Source organism: Salmo salar, chromosome ssa07 (assembly GCF_905237065.1).
Source record: "Salmo salar chromosome ssa07, Ssal_v3.1, whole genome shotgun sequence".
In the NCBI taxonomy this organism is placed as follows: domain Eukaryota; kingdom Metazoa; phylum Chordata; class Actinopteri; order Salmoniformes; family Salmonidae; genus Salmo; species Salmo salar.
The window spans coordinates 21,592,994-21,608,503 of record NC_059448.1 but is presented as its reverse complement, the minus strand read 5'-3'; the positions used below and the strand labels follow the sequence as shown (position 1 = coordinate 21,608,503).

General features: G+C 45.7%; 1 protein-coding gene across 5 annotated transcripts in view; it reads left to right on the top strand.

The window, feature by feature from the left end:
- dock11 (dedicator of cytokinesis 11) overlaps window positions 1-15,510 on the top strand; it is a 113,560-nt gene that overhangs the window by 40,134 nt on the left and 57,916 nt on the right. For 3 of the 5 annotated variants that reach the window (XM_014206849.2, XM_014206848.2, XM_014206853.2), the window contains exons 13-31: window positions 2,870-2,992; window positions 3,346-3,428; window positions 3,622-3,744; window positions 4,125-4,201; window positions 4,328-4,512; window positions 5,792-5,857; window positions 7,745-7,837; window positions 8,628-8,751; window positions 8,840-8,961; window positions 9,137-9,220; window positions 9,315-9,404; window positions 9,525-9,646; window positions 9,879-9,948; window positions 10,195-10,320; window positions 11,213-11,284; window positions 12,008-12,154; window positions 12,361-12,444; window positions 12,746-12,857; window positions 13,572-13,610. In XM_014206849.2, coding sequence (XP_014062324.2) covers window positions 2,870-2,992; window positions 3,346-3,428; window positions 3,622-3,744; window positions 4,125-4,201; window positions 4,328-4,512; window positions 5,792-5,857; window positions 7,745-7,837; window positions 8,628-8,751; window positions 8,840-8,961; window positions 9,137-9,220; window positions 9,315-9,404; window positions 9,525-9,646; window positions 9,879-9,948; window positions 10,195-10,320; window positions 11,213-11,284; window positions 12,008-12,154; window positions 12,361-12,444; window positions 12,746-12,857; window positions 13,572-13,610 — 1,942 coding nt within the window. The remainder of the gene's footprint in view (window positions 1-2,869; window positions 2,993-3,345; window positions 3,429-3,621; window positions 3,745-4,124; window positions 4,202-4,327; window positions 4,513-5,791; window positions 5,858-7,744; window positions 7,838-8,627; window positions 8,752-8,839; window positions 8,962-9,136; window positions 9,221-9,314; window positions 9,405-9,524; window positions 9,647-9,878; window positions 9,949-10,194; window positions 10,321-11,212; window positions 11,285-12,007; window positions 12,155-12,360; window positions 12,445-12,745; window positions 12,858-13,571; window positions 13,611-15,510) is intronic. The other 2 variants (XM_014206851.2, XM_014206850.2) reach the window with 1 other exon arrangement.

The window sequence follows — 15,510 nt, the reverse complement described above, 5'->3', positions numbered from 1 at the left end:
ACAATGACCCAAAACACATGGCCAAGGCAACAAAGGAGTGGCTCAAGAAGAAGCACATTAAGGTCCTGGAGTGGCCTAGTCAGTCTCCAGACCTTAATCCCATAGAAAATCTGTGGAGGGAGCTGAAGGTTCGAGTTGCCAAACGTCAGCCTCGAAACCTTAATGACTTGGAGAAGATCTGCAAAGAGGAGTGGAACAAAATCCCTCCTGAGATGTGTGCAAACCTGGTGGCCAACTACAAGAAACGTCTGACCTCTGTGATTGCCAACAAGGGTTTTGCCACCAAGTACTAAGTCATGTTTTGCAGAGGGGTCAAATACTTATTTCCCTCATTAAAATGCTAATCATTTTATAACATTTTTGACATGGTTTTTTCGGGATTTTTTGTTGTTGTTATTCTGTCTCTCACTGTTCAAATAAACCTATTATTACAATTATAGACTGATCATTTCTTTGTAAGTGGGCAAACGTACAAAATCAGCAGGGGATCAAATACTTTTCCCCCCCACTGTATATAGCTAGTATTGCCGCTTCAAAGGCTAACTGCAATATCAAACTGCAATATCAAAGTTGCTCTAGTAGCAGGGAAATCCACCCTTCCCTTGCCTGACTCTCACTGTTTTGCTAAACTGTTTGAAGCCAGTCGACTTGAAAAGAACAGTCCAGTTTCAGCATGGTGTGTGTTTCTCTTGGGTGCTAGCTGTAGCGTGCAGTGTTAACTCCTGCAGCCGGTGTGATGACCCAACACACCCGCGCACGCACACACAAACTGCTGCTGGTCTCATTTACTGTTACAGGATGACCCAGCCTCAGTAGCGGTGGTACCCAGCAGTAAATCACAGTTTCCCCTATATTTATTTAGCAGTGGTGCAGGGTGACGCGCTTTTAAGATCAAAGTGAGGCGTTACAACGTCAGATCGTCCGGGGAAACCTCTAAGGTAATTAGCTAGCTAGCTTGTAGACAAATGCCCCTGTCAGTATGAACTTAAACGACTAAAACCAGACATAAAGTATGTAGAAAACGAGAATGGAGAAATATATTTTTTAATAAGATCATCTTTGAGAACTAACAATCACCCCAAAATAAAAGACGGTCAGGGAGAATCTAAAATACAAAAAATGTCTTGACATGGGGCCCGCGTTGATTTTGTTATAACGTTTGAGTCACTCAGATAGCATAAGAACACGGCAAAAGCAAATGGAAAAATGTGTATGATTAGCTTTAAAACTGCACATTTTCTCTCGGCCCCATTGCAAAATGTGTATAATTGTAGGAAATTTGCTTTAAAACTGCTCATTTGCTCTCAGCCTCATTGCAAAATGTGTAGAATTGCAGGAAACTAGCTTTTAAAACTGTAGCATTTTCTAGCCGCCCAACGGCAAAACTTTAAAACAGCGAAATGTTTTCTCTGTGGACAAGAGGAGGGTTTTTAAAATGTTCTGTTGGAGACAGCGCCATACCCCACTGCCTACAGTGCTGCACCTCCCATCCCCAGACAACATGGAAACACGACAGAGCTCTCCCTCTCTCTGGACGCAGAAAGTCCTGTGAGGTGGAATGGAAATACTCTGTAATAAAATATCTGGACCCAGAAACAGAGCGAAGAACAGAGTGGAAACGGAGAGTATCAAACAGAATAGAATCAATCAAGACATTGGTCATTCTCACTCTTGTTGACACAAAAAAACAGAACTTGATTTGGGGTGGCAGGTAGCCTAGTGGGCGTTGGGCCAATAACCGAAAGGTTGCCGGATCGAATCCCTGAGCTGACAAGGTAAAAATCTGTCGTTCTGCCCCTGAACAAAGCAGTTAACCCACTGTTCCCTGGTAGGCCGTCATTGTAAGTAAGAATTTGTTCTTAACTGACTTGCCTAGTTAAATAAAGGTTTAAAAAAAAAAAAGTAAGCTCTTGCTGTGTGTGAACCTAGCAATGTCCACCAGGGCACAGAGAAATAGATAATGGCCTTCCTCTATGATTACTGTCTGATTATAGACTTGGACACCAGCAGATCACAGTGTAATTGAGGTGCTGTTTGGGTGTAGTCCAAGGACAGCCTGTCCTCATCTTTCTACTGCACAACTGAAGTCAGGGTGTGTCTCACTAGTACGGGCGCTAGCAGGCTCCCCTCCATCTCACTCAGTGCCAGCTTTATATTGTGATTTACATGGGTATCTCCCATGTAAATCTGTTTCTGGTAGCAGAATCTTTAGCTAGACCCCTTGCGAGAGCAACGTAATGCAACTTGTCGTCCGGATTATGTCGAAGCTGATGTGTTTTTAATGTGTTCCAAATGTGTCACGAACTCCATTCTTACTTTGCTGCCACTCACAGAAGAACATGTTTTTGCGTGTGTGTGTGTGGGTGACGCTCTGTGTAAGAGCCACGGTTGGCTTCATCTCACTGACCCAAAAATAGTTCCAGCTCTGTTTGGGTTTCCTGTATAACTTCAGCCACTAACAGACAGCCAACCACTTCCCAGCTGCAGGCCCTGTCCAGGAGACAGTTGATAAACTCTCCCTCATACAATGACTAGGAGCTACTGAAGTCCTAATAGCAGTTTCAAACAGAAAAACAATAAATGGCAAAGTTCAAATCAATCAAATCATTTTTTATTTGTCACATGCGCCGGATACAACAGGTGTAGACCTTACAGTGAAATGCGTACTTATCCAACGATGAAGTTTTATGAAAAATAAGTGTTAAGTAAAAAAATAGATACATAAAAAGTAACAAATAATTAAAGAGCAGCAGTCATTAGGCCTAGCAGTCTCAGTCATTTTTCCTTCATCAGTCTTCTCCATCTTTCTTCCTCATCCCTCCATTGTTCTTCTACTCCATCTTTCCTGTCTTCCTCATCTCTCCTCCAGGGTATCTTCTCAGTGACCAACCCCCATGCTGATATTTTCCTGGTGGCCAGAGTGGAGAAGGTCCTACAGAACGGCATTACACACTGTGCTGAGCCCTACATCAAGACTTCAGACATCAACAAGGTGTGTGTGTGTGTGTGTCCCTTCAGACATCAACAAGGTCTTCTACCAACACTTACTTCTATTGCTATTAATAGACCATGAGTCAGGCACAGGACAAGCATAACCCCCCCCAAAACCACTGTTTAAAAGTTTTAGTAGAGTGTCTGTCTGGGTTGTGTGTATTATGTCATGTTAAAGTGTCGTGTTTAACTTTTTTTTCAACTGAATTGCCTCCCATGTTTTGCCTATTTTGGTCTTGTTTCCATCATGGTTGTTTGAGGAGCTGTGCCACTGTTATACATCACGTGATTACCTTTTCATTAACCTGTTACTGTTACATCTGACTCATTCTACACGTGTGTGTTCCCCTCCAGACAGCCCAGAAGGTGCTGAAGGCTGCCAAGCAGACGTGTCAGCGCCTGGGCCAGTACAGGATGCCCTTCGCCTGGGCTGCCAAGTAAGACACAGCTCTCATACACATCAGATGGAAAACTGTGGAATAATTCACTGACTGTTTGGGAAATACGGTTTACTGGCAGTGCGGTGATGATTTATTTGCGACCTCAGGTGTCTTCGTTTGAATATTCACCTGCATTTTACTATGTACATCCTCCTTACACGTGAACATGATCCTGTCTCTGTTGGACCAGGCAAGTGTTTAAAGATGCCCAGGGCAGTCTGGACATGGACGGGAAGTTCTCTCCTCTCTATCGCCAGGACAGCAGCAAGATCTCCACCGATGACCTCATCAAGATGCTGGCTGATATCAGGAAGTGAGTCATCAATAAGACATGTGATGGTTGTGACTGTACACTCTTAGAAAAAAAGGTGCTATCTAGAACCTTAACGGGTTATTCAGCTGTCCCCATAGGAGAACCTTTTGAATAACCCTTTTTGGTTGCAGGTAGAACCTTTTCTACAGAGGGTTCTACATGAAACCCAAAAGGGTTCTACCTGTAGCCAAAAAGGGTTCTCCTATTGTGACAGCCGAAGAACCCTTTTGGAACCCTTTTTTTCTAAGAGTGTACAGTATAGGTGGTTTGGTGTGCTTGCTGTACTACGTACATGTTAGTCGGCATCCGAGTGTCTGTTGGCACTGCAGGCGTACATACTTATAGTGTTATGACTGTTTCATACACGTTCACCCCTACAGGCCAGAGAAGAGCAAGCTGCAGACTATCCCTGGACAGCTGAATGTCACCATCGAGTGTGTGCCTCCGGACTTCTCAAGTGGGTAGTTTCCCCTATTTTCCCTCGTCCGCTGTTTACATCTGACTGAATAATATTGAACGGTCGACTGGCAATGGCGCCATATAACCCATTTCATTGGTTGATAGTGTCACTGTTCTCCCTCAGACACGGTGACCTCGTCGTACATCCCAGTCAAGCCCTTTGAGGAGAAGTGTGAGAGGGTCTCAGTGGAGATGGAGGAGTTCCTCCCTGAGGAGGCCAAGTACAACTACCCCTTCACTGTCTACAAGAACCACCTGTATGTCTATCCCCTGCAGCTGAAGTACGACAACCAGAAGACCTTCGCAAAGGTGGGGGAAAGGAGGGAGGGAGATGTGTGTGCAAGTAACAAATGTGTGTGTAAATAACAACAACGCAACATGTAAAGGGTTGGTCCCATGTCTCATGAGCTGATTTAAAGGTCCCAGAAATGTTCCATACGCACAAAAAACGAGTTTCTCTCAAATGTTGTGCACAAATTTGTTTACGTCCCTGTTAGTGAGCGTTTCTCCTTTGCCAAGATAATCCATCCGCCTGACAGGTGTGTCACGTCTGCTCCCGCTCTTCCCTTCCCCTGGCGCTTGAGGGCGCCAGATTACCCTGCATCACACGCTCCTGCCATCCATTACTCACACCTGCCCTGCCTCGTCACTTGCGTCAGTGATATTGGACTCACCTGGACTCATTCATCACCTGTTTATTTCCTCCCCTATATTTGTCAGTTCCCCAGCTCTGTTCCCCGCTGCTGCGTTGTATTGTTTTTGTCTTTGTATTTGTTTCTGACGCTGTTCCTGTCTCGTCTCTGTCCGTTATAATTCAATGTTTTACTCCCCGTACCTGCTTCGTCTCAACAGCGTCATTCCACGTGACAAGGTGTGGCATATCAAGAAGCTGATTAAACAGCATGATCATTACACAGGTGCACCTTGTGCTGGGGATAATAAAAGGCCACTCTAAAATGTGCAGTTTTGTCACACTAAACAATGCCACAGATGTCTCAAGTCTTGAAGGGGACGTGCAATTGGCATGCTGACCAGAGCTTTTGCCAGAGAATTTAATGTTAATTTCTCTACCATAAGTCGCCTCCAACGTCATTTTAAAGAATTTGGCAGTATGTCCAACCGGGCTCACAACCGCAGACCACGTGTAACCACGCCATCCCAGGACTTCCACATCCGGCTTCTTCACCTGCGGGATTGTGTGAGACCAGCCACCCAGACAGCTGATGAAACTGAGGAGTATTTCTGTCTGTAATAAAGCCCTTTTGTGGGGATTTTGTACAAATTCTGATTGGCCGGGCCTGGCTCCCAAGTAGGGGGCCCTATGCCCTCCCAGGCCCACCCATGGCTGCGCCCCTGCCCAGTCATGTGAAATCAATAGATCAGGGCCTAATTTATTTATTTCAATTGACTGATTTCCTTATATGAACTGTAACTCAATAAAACCGTTGAAATTGTTGCATGTTGCGTTTATATTTTTGTTCAGTACACATTGAGTTCATTGGGTTTACAGCTCACATTATCACTCACCGACTGTCGTCCTTCCTGGGTTGAGTTATTGCATTGACTGAAGTGTCTTTTATCTTTCCAGGCAAGAAACGTAGCGGTGTGTGTACAGTTCAGAGACTCTGACGAAGAAGGCGCGGCCCCTCTAAAGGTGAGCGTTTGGATGATACTGTAACGTCTGATCTACTGAAAATGACTGGGATCCCCAGGAGTTGACAAAGTTCAAGTTAAACTACAGTGGAGTCGCGGAGGAGAGAAAAGGCCTCTTACTGAAGCTTAGCCAGTTATTACAGCTGGCAAGGGGAGATAATGAGAGCTCTCTCTCCTCTCTCTCTCTCTCTCTCCCCTTCTTTCTTTCTCACTCTCTTTATCTCGTGCTCTCTCTTTCTCTCTCTCTTTCTTTTTCTCTCTTTTTCCCTCTCTCTCACGCTCTCTTTCTCCCTCGCTCTCTCTTTTCCCTCTCTTTTTCCCTCTCTCTCTCTCTCTCGTTGAGGAACATCCGCACACGTCGAATATTTGTGGGTGGAAACCTCCATTCGACGACCATGGAATAGTTTTTTCCACCAGACAGAATCCCTCACTGTTCACTGCACTCAAACAGGCTTCCACAGAACCTGTGAGAGAGATTATCTATCACACAGTCTGGCTAGGAACAAAGTCTTTTCTCGGGCATAAGAAAGTGTTTACAGACAGCAGGGTCGGGCCAACGTCACAGCACCCCTCTCCATTTAGCACACAGCGGAAACCAACTAGCACAGTTCCTGGACTTTACACCGGCTCTAATAGAAGGAGCGATAACCCATGTCACACTGTGCTGTAGGTTGCCGGAGCTGTATGAATTCATGACTATATTTATTTAATCATTAAAAACACAAAGAAACCGCTTCAGGTGGAGACGACATTACATATAGCGCATTCAAAACGACTGTATCAAGGATGAACACACCGAAGCCCAAAGGCTTCATTCATTTTGCTCCGCCAATAGTGAGCGTCTGCCTCGTTGTGTGTTGCACTCTAGTTTTGCACCGTGGACTTCTATGCTTAAAATGTAGGAGCAGAGATGTCTCTCAGCCCAGACTGCAGAAAAGACTGAAGATTCCAGTCGGCCCTTCTAGCCAGGGACCGGGGCCTACACCCTCACTGTGTAATCATCAGACCACACTTCAGCATGTTGTTGCCGCGGGAACAGGGTTCTGAAGGCTCTACTTTTTCCATGCTTGGTACACAACCCGTAATCACATGATCTGAAACAGCGTATTCTCCTCTGGAAAGAGGCCAACTATCTCTTAGACCGGGGCTGGTCATTTGAGCTCTGCTCACTCTGTCCTTTCTAAGGACCTCCGCCACTCGGCATGTCCTCTGTTTCCTTTTGCGACAGTACTGATAATTAGGAATGATCAAACATTCCCCTTCAGACTAAGCTGCTCATTTGAGCTCTGTCCTTTCTAAGGGGCTCCTTCACATTCTCATACTTTGGTCAATTAGCGAATGGCCCAAGGAATCAACATTGTAATTACTGCATTTAATGACCCTTCTCCCCCCCCTTCTCCTCCTCCTCACTGTGTCCGCCCTGTCAGGATCAATTATCTAGACCTCTGCCTGGACTAGCATTGAGTTTTACCCTCAGTACCTTACCCCACAAAAGGCCTTCCCGTCCAGCCCAGGGTCAGAGGATCTATCTAGGTCAGGGCCACTTCACACGCCCGGGTTTGGGCAGCTCAGCCCGGCCCCCTCCTTCCCTCTCCTGGGGTCTCCACTCCACTAAGTTTAGTTCCGTTTAAACTCTCACCCCCTACGTACTACATTCTCACCTCTAACTAACGTACACTGGTGAACAAGCTCGTTTTCCCCGTTGTTCGTAGCCGCGGTTTGCTTTTGTTGCAAGTTTTTGAGGTGTGATCGTACAGTTCTTTTAAACAGCATTTCCGTCTAATTATTTCGCATTGCTCACAGATTGCTGTCGTCTTACTCACTGACATGCCCATGCAACATCAGCAGATGAGCAGTAGATTAATAATAATGTGTGTGTGTGTTTCAGTGTATCTACGGAAAGCCAGGAGAGACACTCTTCACCACCAGTGCCTGTGCGGCCGTCCTCCACCACAACCAGAGCCCTGAGTTTTACAACGAGGTCAGAGAACAATTTGCGTAATAAACCTGGCCTTTTCCCTGATTTGCTGTGCTACATCAATTACTCCCTGCAATTGTTACTGTTACTGTTGAAGTCCTCAGTGGCCAAAGTCCAGTCATTAGGGCTTCGTTAATCCTATAATCTAGCCCAGAGCAGGGGCTCTGGACTGGCTCACACTGGGCTGGTCTGATACCCACCGGAGGGAGGGAGAGAGAGAGAGAGAGGTGAGATCAGGACACTGTCACAGACACAGAGACGTTGGCTGGGACTGGGGGCCGTCTGGTCTATGGCATAAGGATTAGAACCCCACACACACCATCCGAGACCCCTTCACTGCTCTGATCTCTCTGGACTGCTGCTTTGGTAACGCGTTACTTCATCGGGGAGCCCTGTTTCAACAAGATTTTAAGGGAAAGGACCACACTATTCGTTGTGACACACAACCAAGTCATACTAGACCCCAGGTTGGAATTAGTTTCATGAAAGAAGCAAACGTTATTGGCTAGGCTCACCGTGTGTCATTTCCTCTGACACAGAGCACATGTGCAGGCAGGCTGAACATTCCACTACTCACTCTTGCTGCCCTCTAGTTGTAAAGATGGGAATCGTTTTGCTTTGGCTTCGTCGTACTGTTTCTGACAGTGAGAAATATGTATGGTTGTATCTAGAATGATAGGTTTGTGACTCGTTCTGGTGTATTTCTAATGGCAGTTCCAGAAGGACTTTTTACTTGGGTCAGGTGAGATGAGAATTTGAAAACACCATGTTGATCGTGTGTCTATCTGTGCAGGTAAAGATTGAGCTGCCGGTCCATGTCCATGAGAAACACCACATCCTCTTTACCTTCTACCACATCAGCTGTGAGATCAGTACCAAGACCAGCACCAAGAAGAGAGAGGGAGTGGAGTCCCTGGGTAAGACTAAGAGCGGTGTGTGTGTGTGTGTGTGTGTGCGTGCATCTTCCTCCATTACCTTACCTGTTCATCCCTCCCTCTGTAACAGTGGGCTACTCCTGGGCCCCCCTGTTGAAGGACGGCAGGATGCAGTCTATCGAGCTACAGCTGCCCGTGTCTGCCACCCTGCCCCCTGGATACCTCTATGACAAGACCCAGGATGCCAAGAAGGTACAACCCTCTGTTCACTTGGGGTCAGGGAAGAGCTATCCCCTGCTTGTATTCTAGTGACAAATGATATAAAACATGAAAACATTTGGCGGAAAAGAGTTATTGCCTTAGTGAGAGAGAAAAAAGCAGACGACTACAATCACATTGTTGTATTTGTGTGTTGCCGCCCTTACAGTCAGCACCCGATATAAAATGGGTAGAAAACAACAAGCCACTGTTCAAAGCGAAGACCAATGTAGCGTCAACAATATACCCCCAGGTATGACCTCTACCTGCCAACATTGAAACCACTTGGCCAAGCTGTTGTGACAAACACGCCATCAGACAGCTGTGTCCTGTGTTTCCCTGTGTAGGATCTGCACCTCCACAAGTTCTTCCAGCACTGCCAGCTGATGAGGTCCTCCTCAGAGGGCAACACAGCAGAACTCATCAAGTATCTGAAGGTGAGAGACACTCCTGCTGTGGAGTATTTTACACCGCCGTTTTGTATTGCTGTCTCTCTCTGACTTTTTCTCCCTCCCTCCCTCCCTCCCTCCCTCCCTCCCTCCCTCCCTCCCTCTCAGTGCCTGCATGCCATGGAGACTAAGGTCATTATTAAGTTCCTCCCCACTGTGCTGATGCAGCTGTTTGAGGTCCTCAACACAGCAACCAAAGAGGCCACCGAAATCGCTGTCAACTCCACCCGGTGAGTCTGACCTGTGACGTCATCATGGTCTGACCCCATGACGTAGTGACATAGACATAGTCATGGTTTGTGAAAGTGAGTTACAACTGCATTTTTGGGGGGGAAACATGAATTCAATGGATATTTGCTGCGCTACGTAATTATTATAATTGTATTTTTTATTTAACCTTTATTTAACTAAGCCAGTTAAGAACAATTTATTATTTACAATGATAATGTTCTATTCCTTCAGTGTGATTATACACATCGTTTCCCGGTGCCACGAGGAGGGACTGGAAAACTACCTGCGCTCTTTCCTAAAGGTATAACGCCAGGCATCACACGCAAGACAGTCACTAGTGACTAGAATCAAGCCTAGGATCAAGGCCTGGTCCTTGCCTTAGCTAGGATTATTAAGATGGCTGATGCATTTTCAGTCAAAAGTAATTCCAAAGTTCACGCGTTTCTTTTTGGGGATAATGTTGAACTTGGATCCATTTTTTTCAGACCATGAAAAGTGGTCATGTAAAGGTTGTGTATTAACGGCTGTGTTTGTGTTGTGTCCCCAGTATGTGTTTGTGAACAACAGCCCAGTGGCTGGGAACTCTGGGACCACTCATGAGGTACTGGCCACCGCCGTCACAGCCATCCTCAAACAGACAGCGGACTTCAACACCAGCAACAAGCTGCTCAAGGGGTGTGTGTGTGTGTGTGTGTGTGTGTGTGTGTGTGTGTTACCGGAAACCCCCCAAATTCTCCGTCGTGGGGACATTTCCCAGGTCCCCACAAGGACAATTGCTATTATAAACTTAAAGGTTAGGATTACAATTAGGGTTAGGATTAAGGTTAGGGGTTAGGGAAAAAAGGATTTTGAATGGAAATAAACTTGAGTTCCCTATAAGGATAGTAAAACGTGTGTGTGTGTGTGGGCCTGTGTGTGTGTGTGTGTGGGCCTGTGTGTGTGTGTGTGGGCCTGTGTGTGGGCGTGCGTGGGTACTTGGAAATCCCCCAAAATTCTCCACAAGGAAAACGGCTATAATAATCTTAGGAGTTAAGGTAAGGTTTAGAATTAAGGTTAGGGGTTAGAACAAATAGGATTTTGAATGGAAATAAGTGTTAGTTCCCCATAAGGATAGTAAAACGTATGTGTGTGTGCGCAAGGCAGCGTGCATGCTCGATCAGATAATTGCGATTCCCATACTGACCAGCAGGTGGCACCAGACACTTGTTCTTTGAATGAGAATTCCCAACATTATTATGTCACCACCACTAAAAATGTTTTGACAAACCTTTTCAAATGCAATTTTCTATCTATTATCATTATACCCAGGATTATTGGACACTAAGCCCATATTACAGAGCCCAGTGGTGTTTTAACTTTCGCCAGACTGTTGATATGATCTCTCTTAGTAAGTGTCCGTCCCAAATGGCATCGCGTTCCATTTATAGTGCACTAGTTTTGACCGGGGCTCTGGTCAAAAGTAGTGCACTCTATAGGGAACATGGTGGTCGAATTTGGACGCATTCTAAATGCTTCACAATTGAGGAGTAGTTCCAACGTCTTCTGTCTCTCATCCTCTTTTCTAGTATTCCTGGTTCTTCTTCGAGACCATGGCCAAGTCCATGGTCCAGTACCTGCAGGAGGGCAACAGGATCAAGGTCGGCAAATGTTCTACTCTGATGAAGGGTTTATCTTGTGTCCCCCATGAAGTGCAGTGTACACGCAGGCACACGCCCAGCTGTCACCGGCACGCCCTCAAGTGTGGTCACGAAGATTCGAGAGTTCTCTGTCTAGTACATGCAAATATTTCTCTGTCGAGTGCCAGGGCGTTTCAGTTCAGTCTCTCTTTCCTCACCGTGGAAATGTGGCAACACATTCTTCTTCATTCGACATGCTTGTGTCTCTTGTGCACCACACACACACACACACACACACCACACTTACACCTTCCCAGAAATAACCCGCCAGCCTCCACTCCCACACAAGTATTTCTGTTCTCCTTTTTTTTTTCCGGAAAGTTTTAAACTTTTCGTTGAGTTGGTGATGGGGAGGCTCTTAGTCATACTCTTATCTTGCCAACCATTTCTAAACAGTCCCAGTAACATCCAGACTATGACCTCTACCGCAGCACTTCTAAGATAAACTAAGGTTGCTGAAATAGAGCACAGTAATAATACAATTGATAGAATGTTCTCTGGCAAAGTTGAGGATGTTACAAGCTGTGCACATTTCAGAGAGTTTAACCGTTTAGCCAGCCTTCTGTTGGGAAAGAAACCTGTTTCTCAATGAGTAGAAGAGCACACTTCCTATTTGGTAATAATATATATATATATATATATATCTTTTACTTTGGTCTCAATGAACTGAATATGTTTTACCAGATGCCCCGTGCCCAGAGGTTTCCAGACAGTTTCCACCAGGCCCTACAGTCCCTACTACTGTCCATCATGCCTCACATCACCATCCGCCATGTTGAGATTCCAGAGGAGGCCCGTTGTGTCAACCTCAGCCTGGCTGGCTTCATCAAGGTCAGGCCCCCATACACTACAGGCCCCCATACATTACCTGAACCACACAGGACAGAAATAATACCAAATACATTATCGCAACGGTAATGTGTGCTGAACTCCGCGTACTGCAAGTCAAGCACTGTATATGAAAGATGGTCTTGGTGTGCTTAGTTGGTTAGTCCTGGTCTTGGTTAGTCCTCCTAATCTGTGGTCCCCTTCCACAGCGCTGTCTCACCTTCATGAACAGAGGCTTTGGCTTCAGCCTGATCAACGACTACATGTGTGGCTTCACCCTTAAAGACCCCAAGGTACTGGACAATAGCAACAACCCCTCTTCTCTACCATGTCTGATTATGTATTCTTAATGCAACAGTGGAACAACAACACAGCCCTGTATACAGGCCTCTGTTGACAGTACATGTGGTGTTTGTGACACTGGTAGTCAAATATATGCTTCAGCGTATTTGACTAACTGATTAAAATCAACATAACATTTTATGGAAATGTCGATGGAAATCCTCTAATCTTTTTTTATTTTTAGGATGAGAAAAGAATATCTTGTTTGTTTAATCTCGTTTTGTAATACTGGAGTTCTTTGTTGACCGACAGGTCTTGACCGAGATGAAGTTTGACTTCCTCATGACGGTGTGTAACCACGAGCACTACATCCCGCTTAACCTGCCCATGGCTTTTGGACGCACCAAGCTGCAGAGAGTTCAGGGTAAGCTGCTCTCACTCCATGCGCCTCTGTCCTGTCAACTCCCTACCTGCATTTGCTCCCTGCCACTGCCACACACGTAATCCTGGGAGGCACAAATTAGGCCTTCCTGTTCTGCATTGCTGCTGGTTTTCCTTTGTCCTGGTCACTTAAAGGGACATTTCACCACTTTTCAACGTAATATTCATCCTCAATATCAAATCAATGTTATTTGTCACATGTGCTGAATACAACAGGTGAAGAAGATCTTACAGTGAAGTGCTTACTTACAAGCCCTTAACAAATAATTAAAGAGCAGCAGTAAAATAACAATAGCATGGCTATATATACAGGGGGTACCGGTACAAGTTTGAGTTTCAAAAGTGGTGAAATTTCCCTTTAATGTATCAATTATTGTAACTGAATTGCAAAAACCAGTATACACTACGAAGTCCAAAGCTGTGCTCCTATGATTTGTTACATCACCCTCACCTACAAACCACAACCCCACCACTAATCTGCCTCAATGGTTTGGCCCACTCACCAGTTCTCACACAAGTCTATTACAGAGCAGACCATGTGGAGTCCAGCAAAAGGAGGGTTGTAAAAAGGAATTCTATGAATGTTTTTCACCCCACCACAGCCATAGTGTGTTCTGATAATAATAATGCATGGTATGTTCATTTAATTTCCTAATTTTTCTCCTCCCTTTTGTTTTGTTTTGCTTGTGGTCGTTAGATTTTATTTCGTACGCGACGGAGATTTTTGGCGCAGTAGGTAGGTGATGCCTCCACAACATCAACTGACACGTTTGCAGTTTGAACGCCAGCTGACACCGCACGCCACTAACCAACTCATTTCCGCTAGCCCCGTCTATCCAGGACACTCATTAATTCACTTTTCATGATTGCTAACATCCTCCATACTACCTGCTTTGGCCAATGCTTTGTAGTGGCCTGGAGTTTGTCACACTTCTTGCTGGCTTGGATCGTGGAAATCAAATTCATTTTCTTCTCTTGAATGTTTTAATTGATGATTTCAGACTTGAAAGACGAGGGGAGAGTCTTTCATGCTGCCTCTGCCTGTGGGACTACTGCATTCTTTCTCTCTTTCTCTCTCTCTCTGCCTTCACTCCTCTCTCTTTCTCTTTCTCTCTCTCTCTTTCTCTTTCTCTCACTCTCTGCCTTCACTCTCTCTCTCTCTGCCTTCTCTCTCGCCTTCCCTCTCTCTTTCTCTCACTCTCTGCCTTCACTTCTCTCTCTCTCTGCCTTCTCTCTCTCTCTCTCTCTCTCTCTCTCTCTCTCTCTCTCTGCCTTCTCCATTCTCACTCTCTTTCTTTCTCTCACTCTCTTTCTTTCTCTCACTCTCTCTGCTTTCACTTCTCTCTCTCTCTCTGCCTTCACTTCTCCCTCTCTGCCTTCTCTCTCTGCCTTCTCCTCTCTCTCTTTCTCTCACTCTCTCTCTGCATTCACTTCTCTCTCGCTCTGCCTTCTCTCTCTGCCTTTTCCTCTCCCTCTCTTTCTTTCTCTCTCTGCCTTTTCCTCTCTCTCTCCCTCTCTCTTTCTCTCTCTCTGCCTTTTCTCTCTGCCTTCTCCACTCTCTCTCTTTCTTTCTCTCACTCTCTCTGCTTTCTCTCTCTCTGCTTTCTCTCTCTCTCTCTTCTCCTCTCTCTCTCTCTCTCTCTGCCTTCTCCATTCTCACTCTCTCTTTCTTTCTCTCACTCTCTTTCTTTCTCTCACTCTCTCTGCTTTCACTTCTCTCTCTCTCTCTGCCTTCACTTCTCCCTCTCTGCCTTCTCTCTCTGCCTTCTCCTCTCTCTCACTCTCTTTCTTTCTCTCACTCTCTCTCTGCATTCACTTCTCTCTCGCTCTGCCTTCTCTCTCTGCCTTTTCCTCTCCCTCTCTTTCTTTCTCTCTCTCTGCCTTTTCTCTCTGACTTCTCCACTCTTTCTCTTTCTTTCTCTCTCTGCCTTTTCCTCTCTCTCTCCCTCTTTCTCTCTCTCTGCCTTTTCTCTCTGCCTTCTCCACTCTCTCTCTTTCTTTCTCTCACTCTCTTTCTTTCTCTCACTCTGTCTGCTTTCACTTCTCTCTCTCTGCTTTCTCTCTCTCTGCCTTCTCCCTCTCTCTCTCTCTCTCTCTCTCTCTCTCTCTCTCTCTCTCTCTCTCTGTCTCTGCCTTCACTTCTCTCTCTGCCTTCTCCTCTCTCTCTCTCTGCCTTCACTTCTCTCTCTCTACCTTCTCTCTCTGACTTTTCCTCTCTCTCTCTCTCTCTCTCTCTCTCTCTCTCTCTCTGCCTTCTCCATTCTCACTCTCTCTTTCTTTCTCTCACTCTCTTTCTTTCTCTCACTCTCTCTGCTTTCACTTCTCTCTCTCTCTCTCTGCCTTCACTTCTCCCTCTCTGCCTTCTCTCTCTGCCTTCTCCTCTCTCTCACTCTCTTTCTTTCTCTCACTCTCTCTCTGCATTCACTTCTCTCTCGCTCTGCCTTCTCTCTCTGCCTTTTCCTCTCCCTCTTTTTCTTTCTCTCTCTCTGCCTTTTCTCTCTGACTTCTCCACTCTTTCTCTTTCTTTCTCTCTCTGCCTTTTCCTCTCTCTCTCCCTCTTTCTCTCTCTCTGCCTTTTCTCTCTGCCTTCTCCACTCTCTCTCTTTCTTTCTCCCACTCTCTTTCTTTCTCTCACT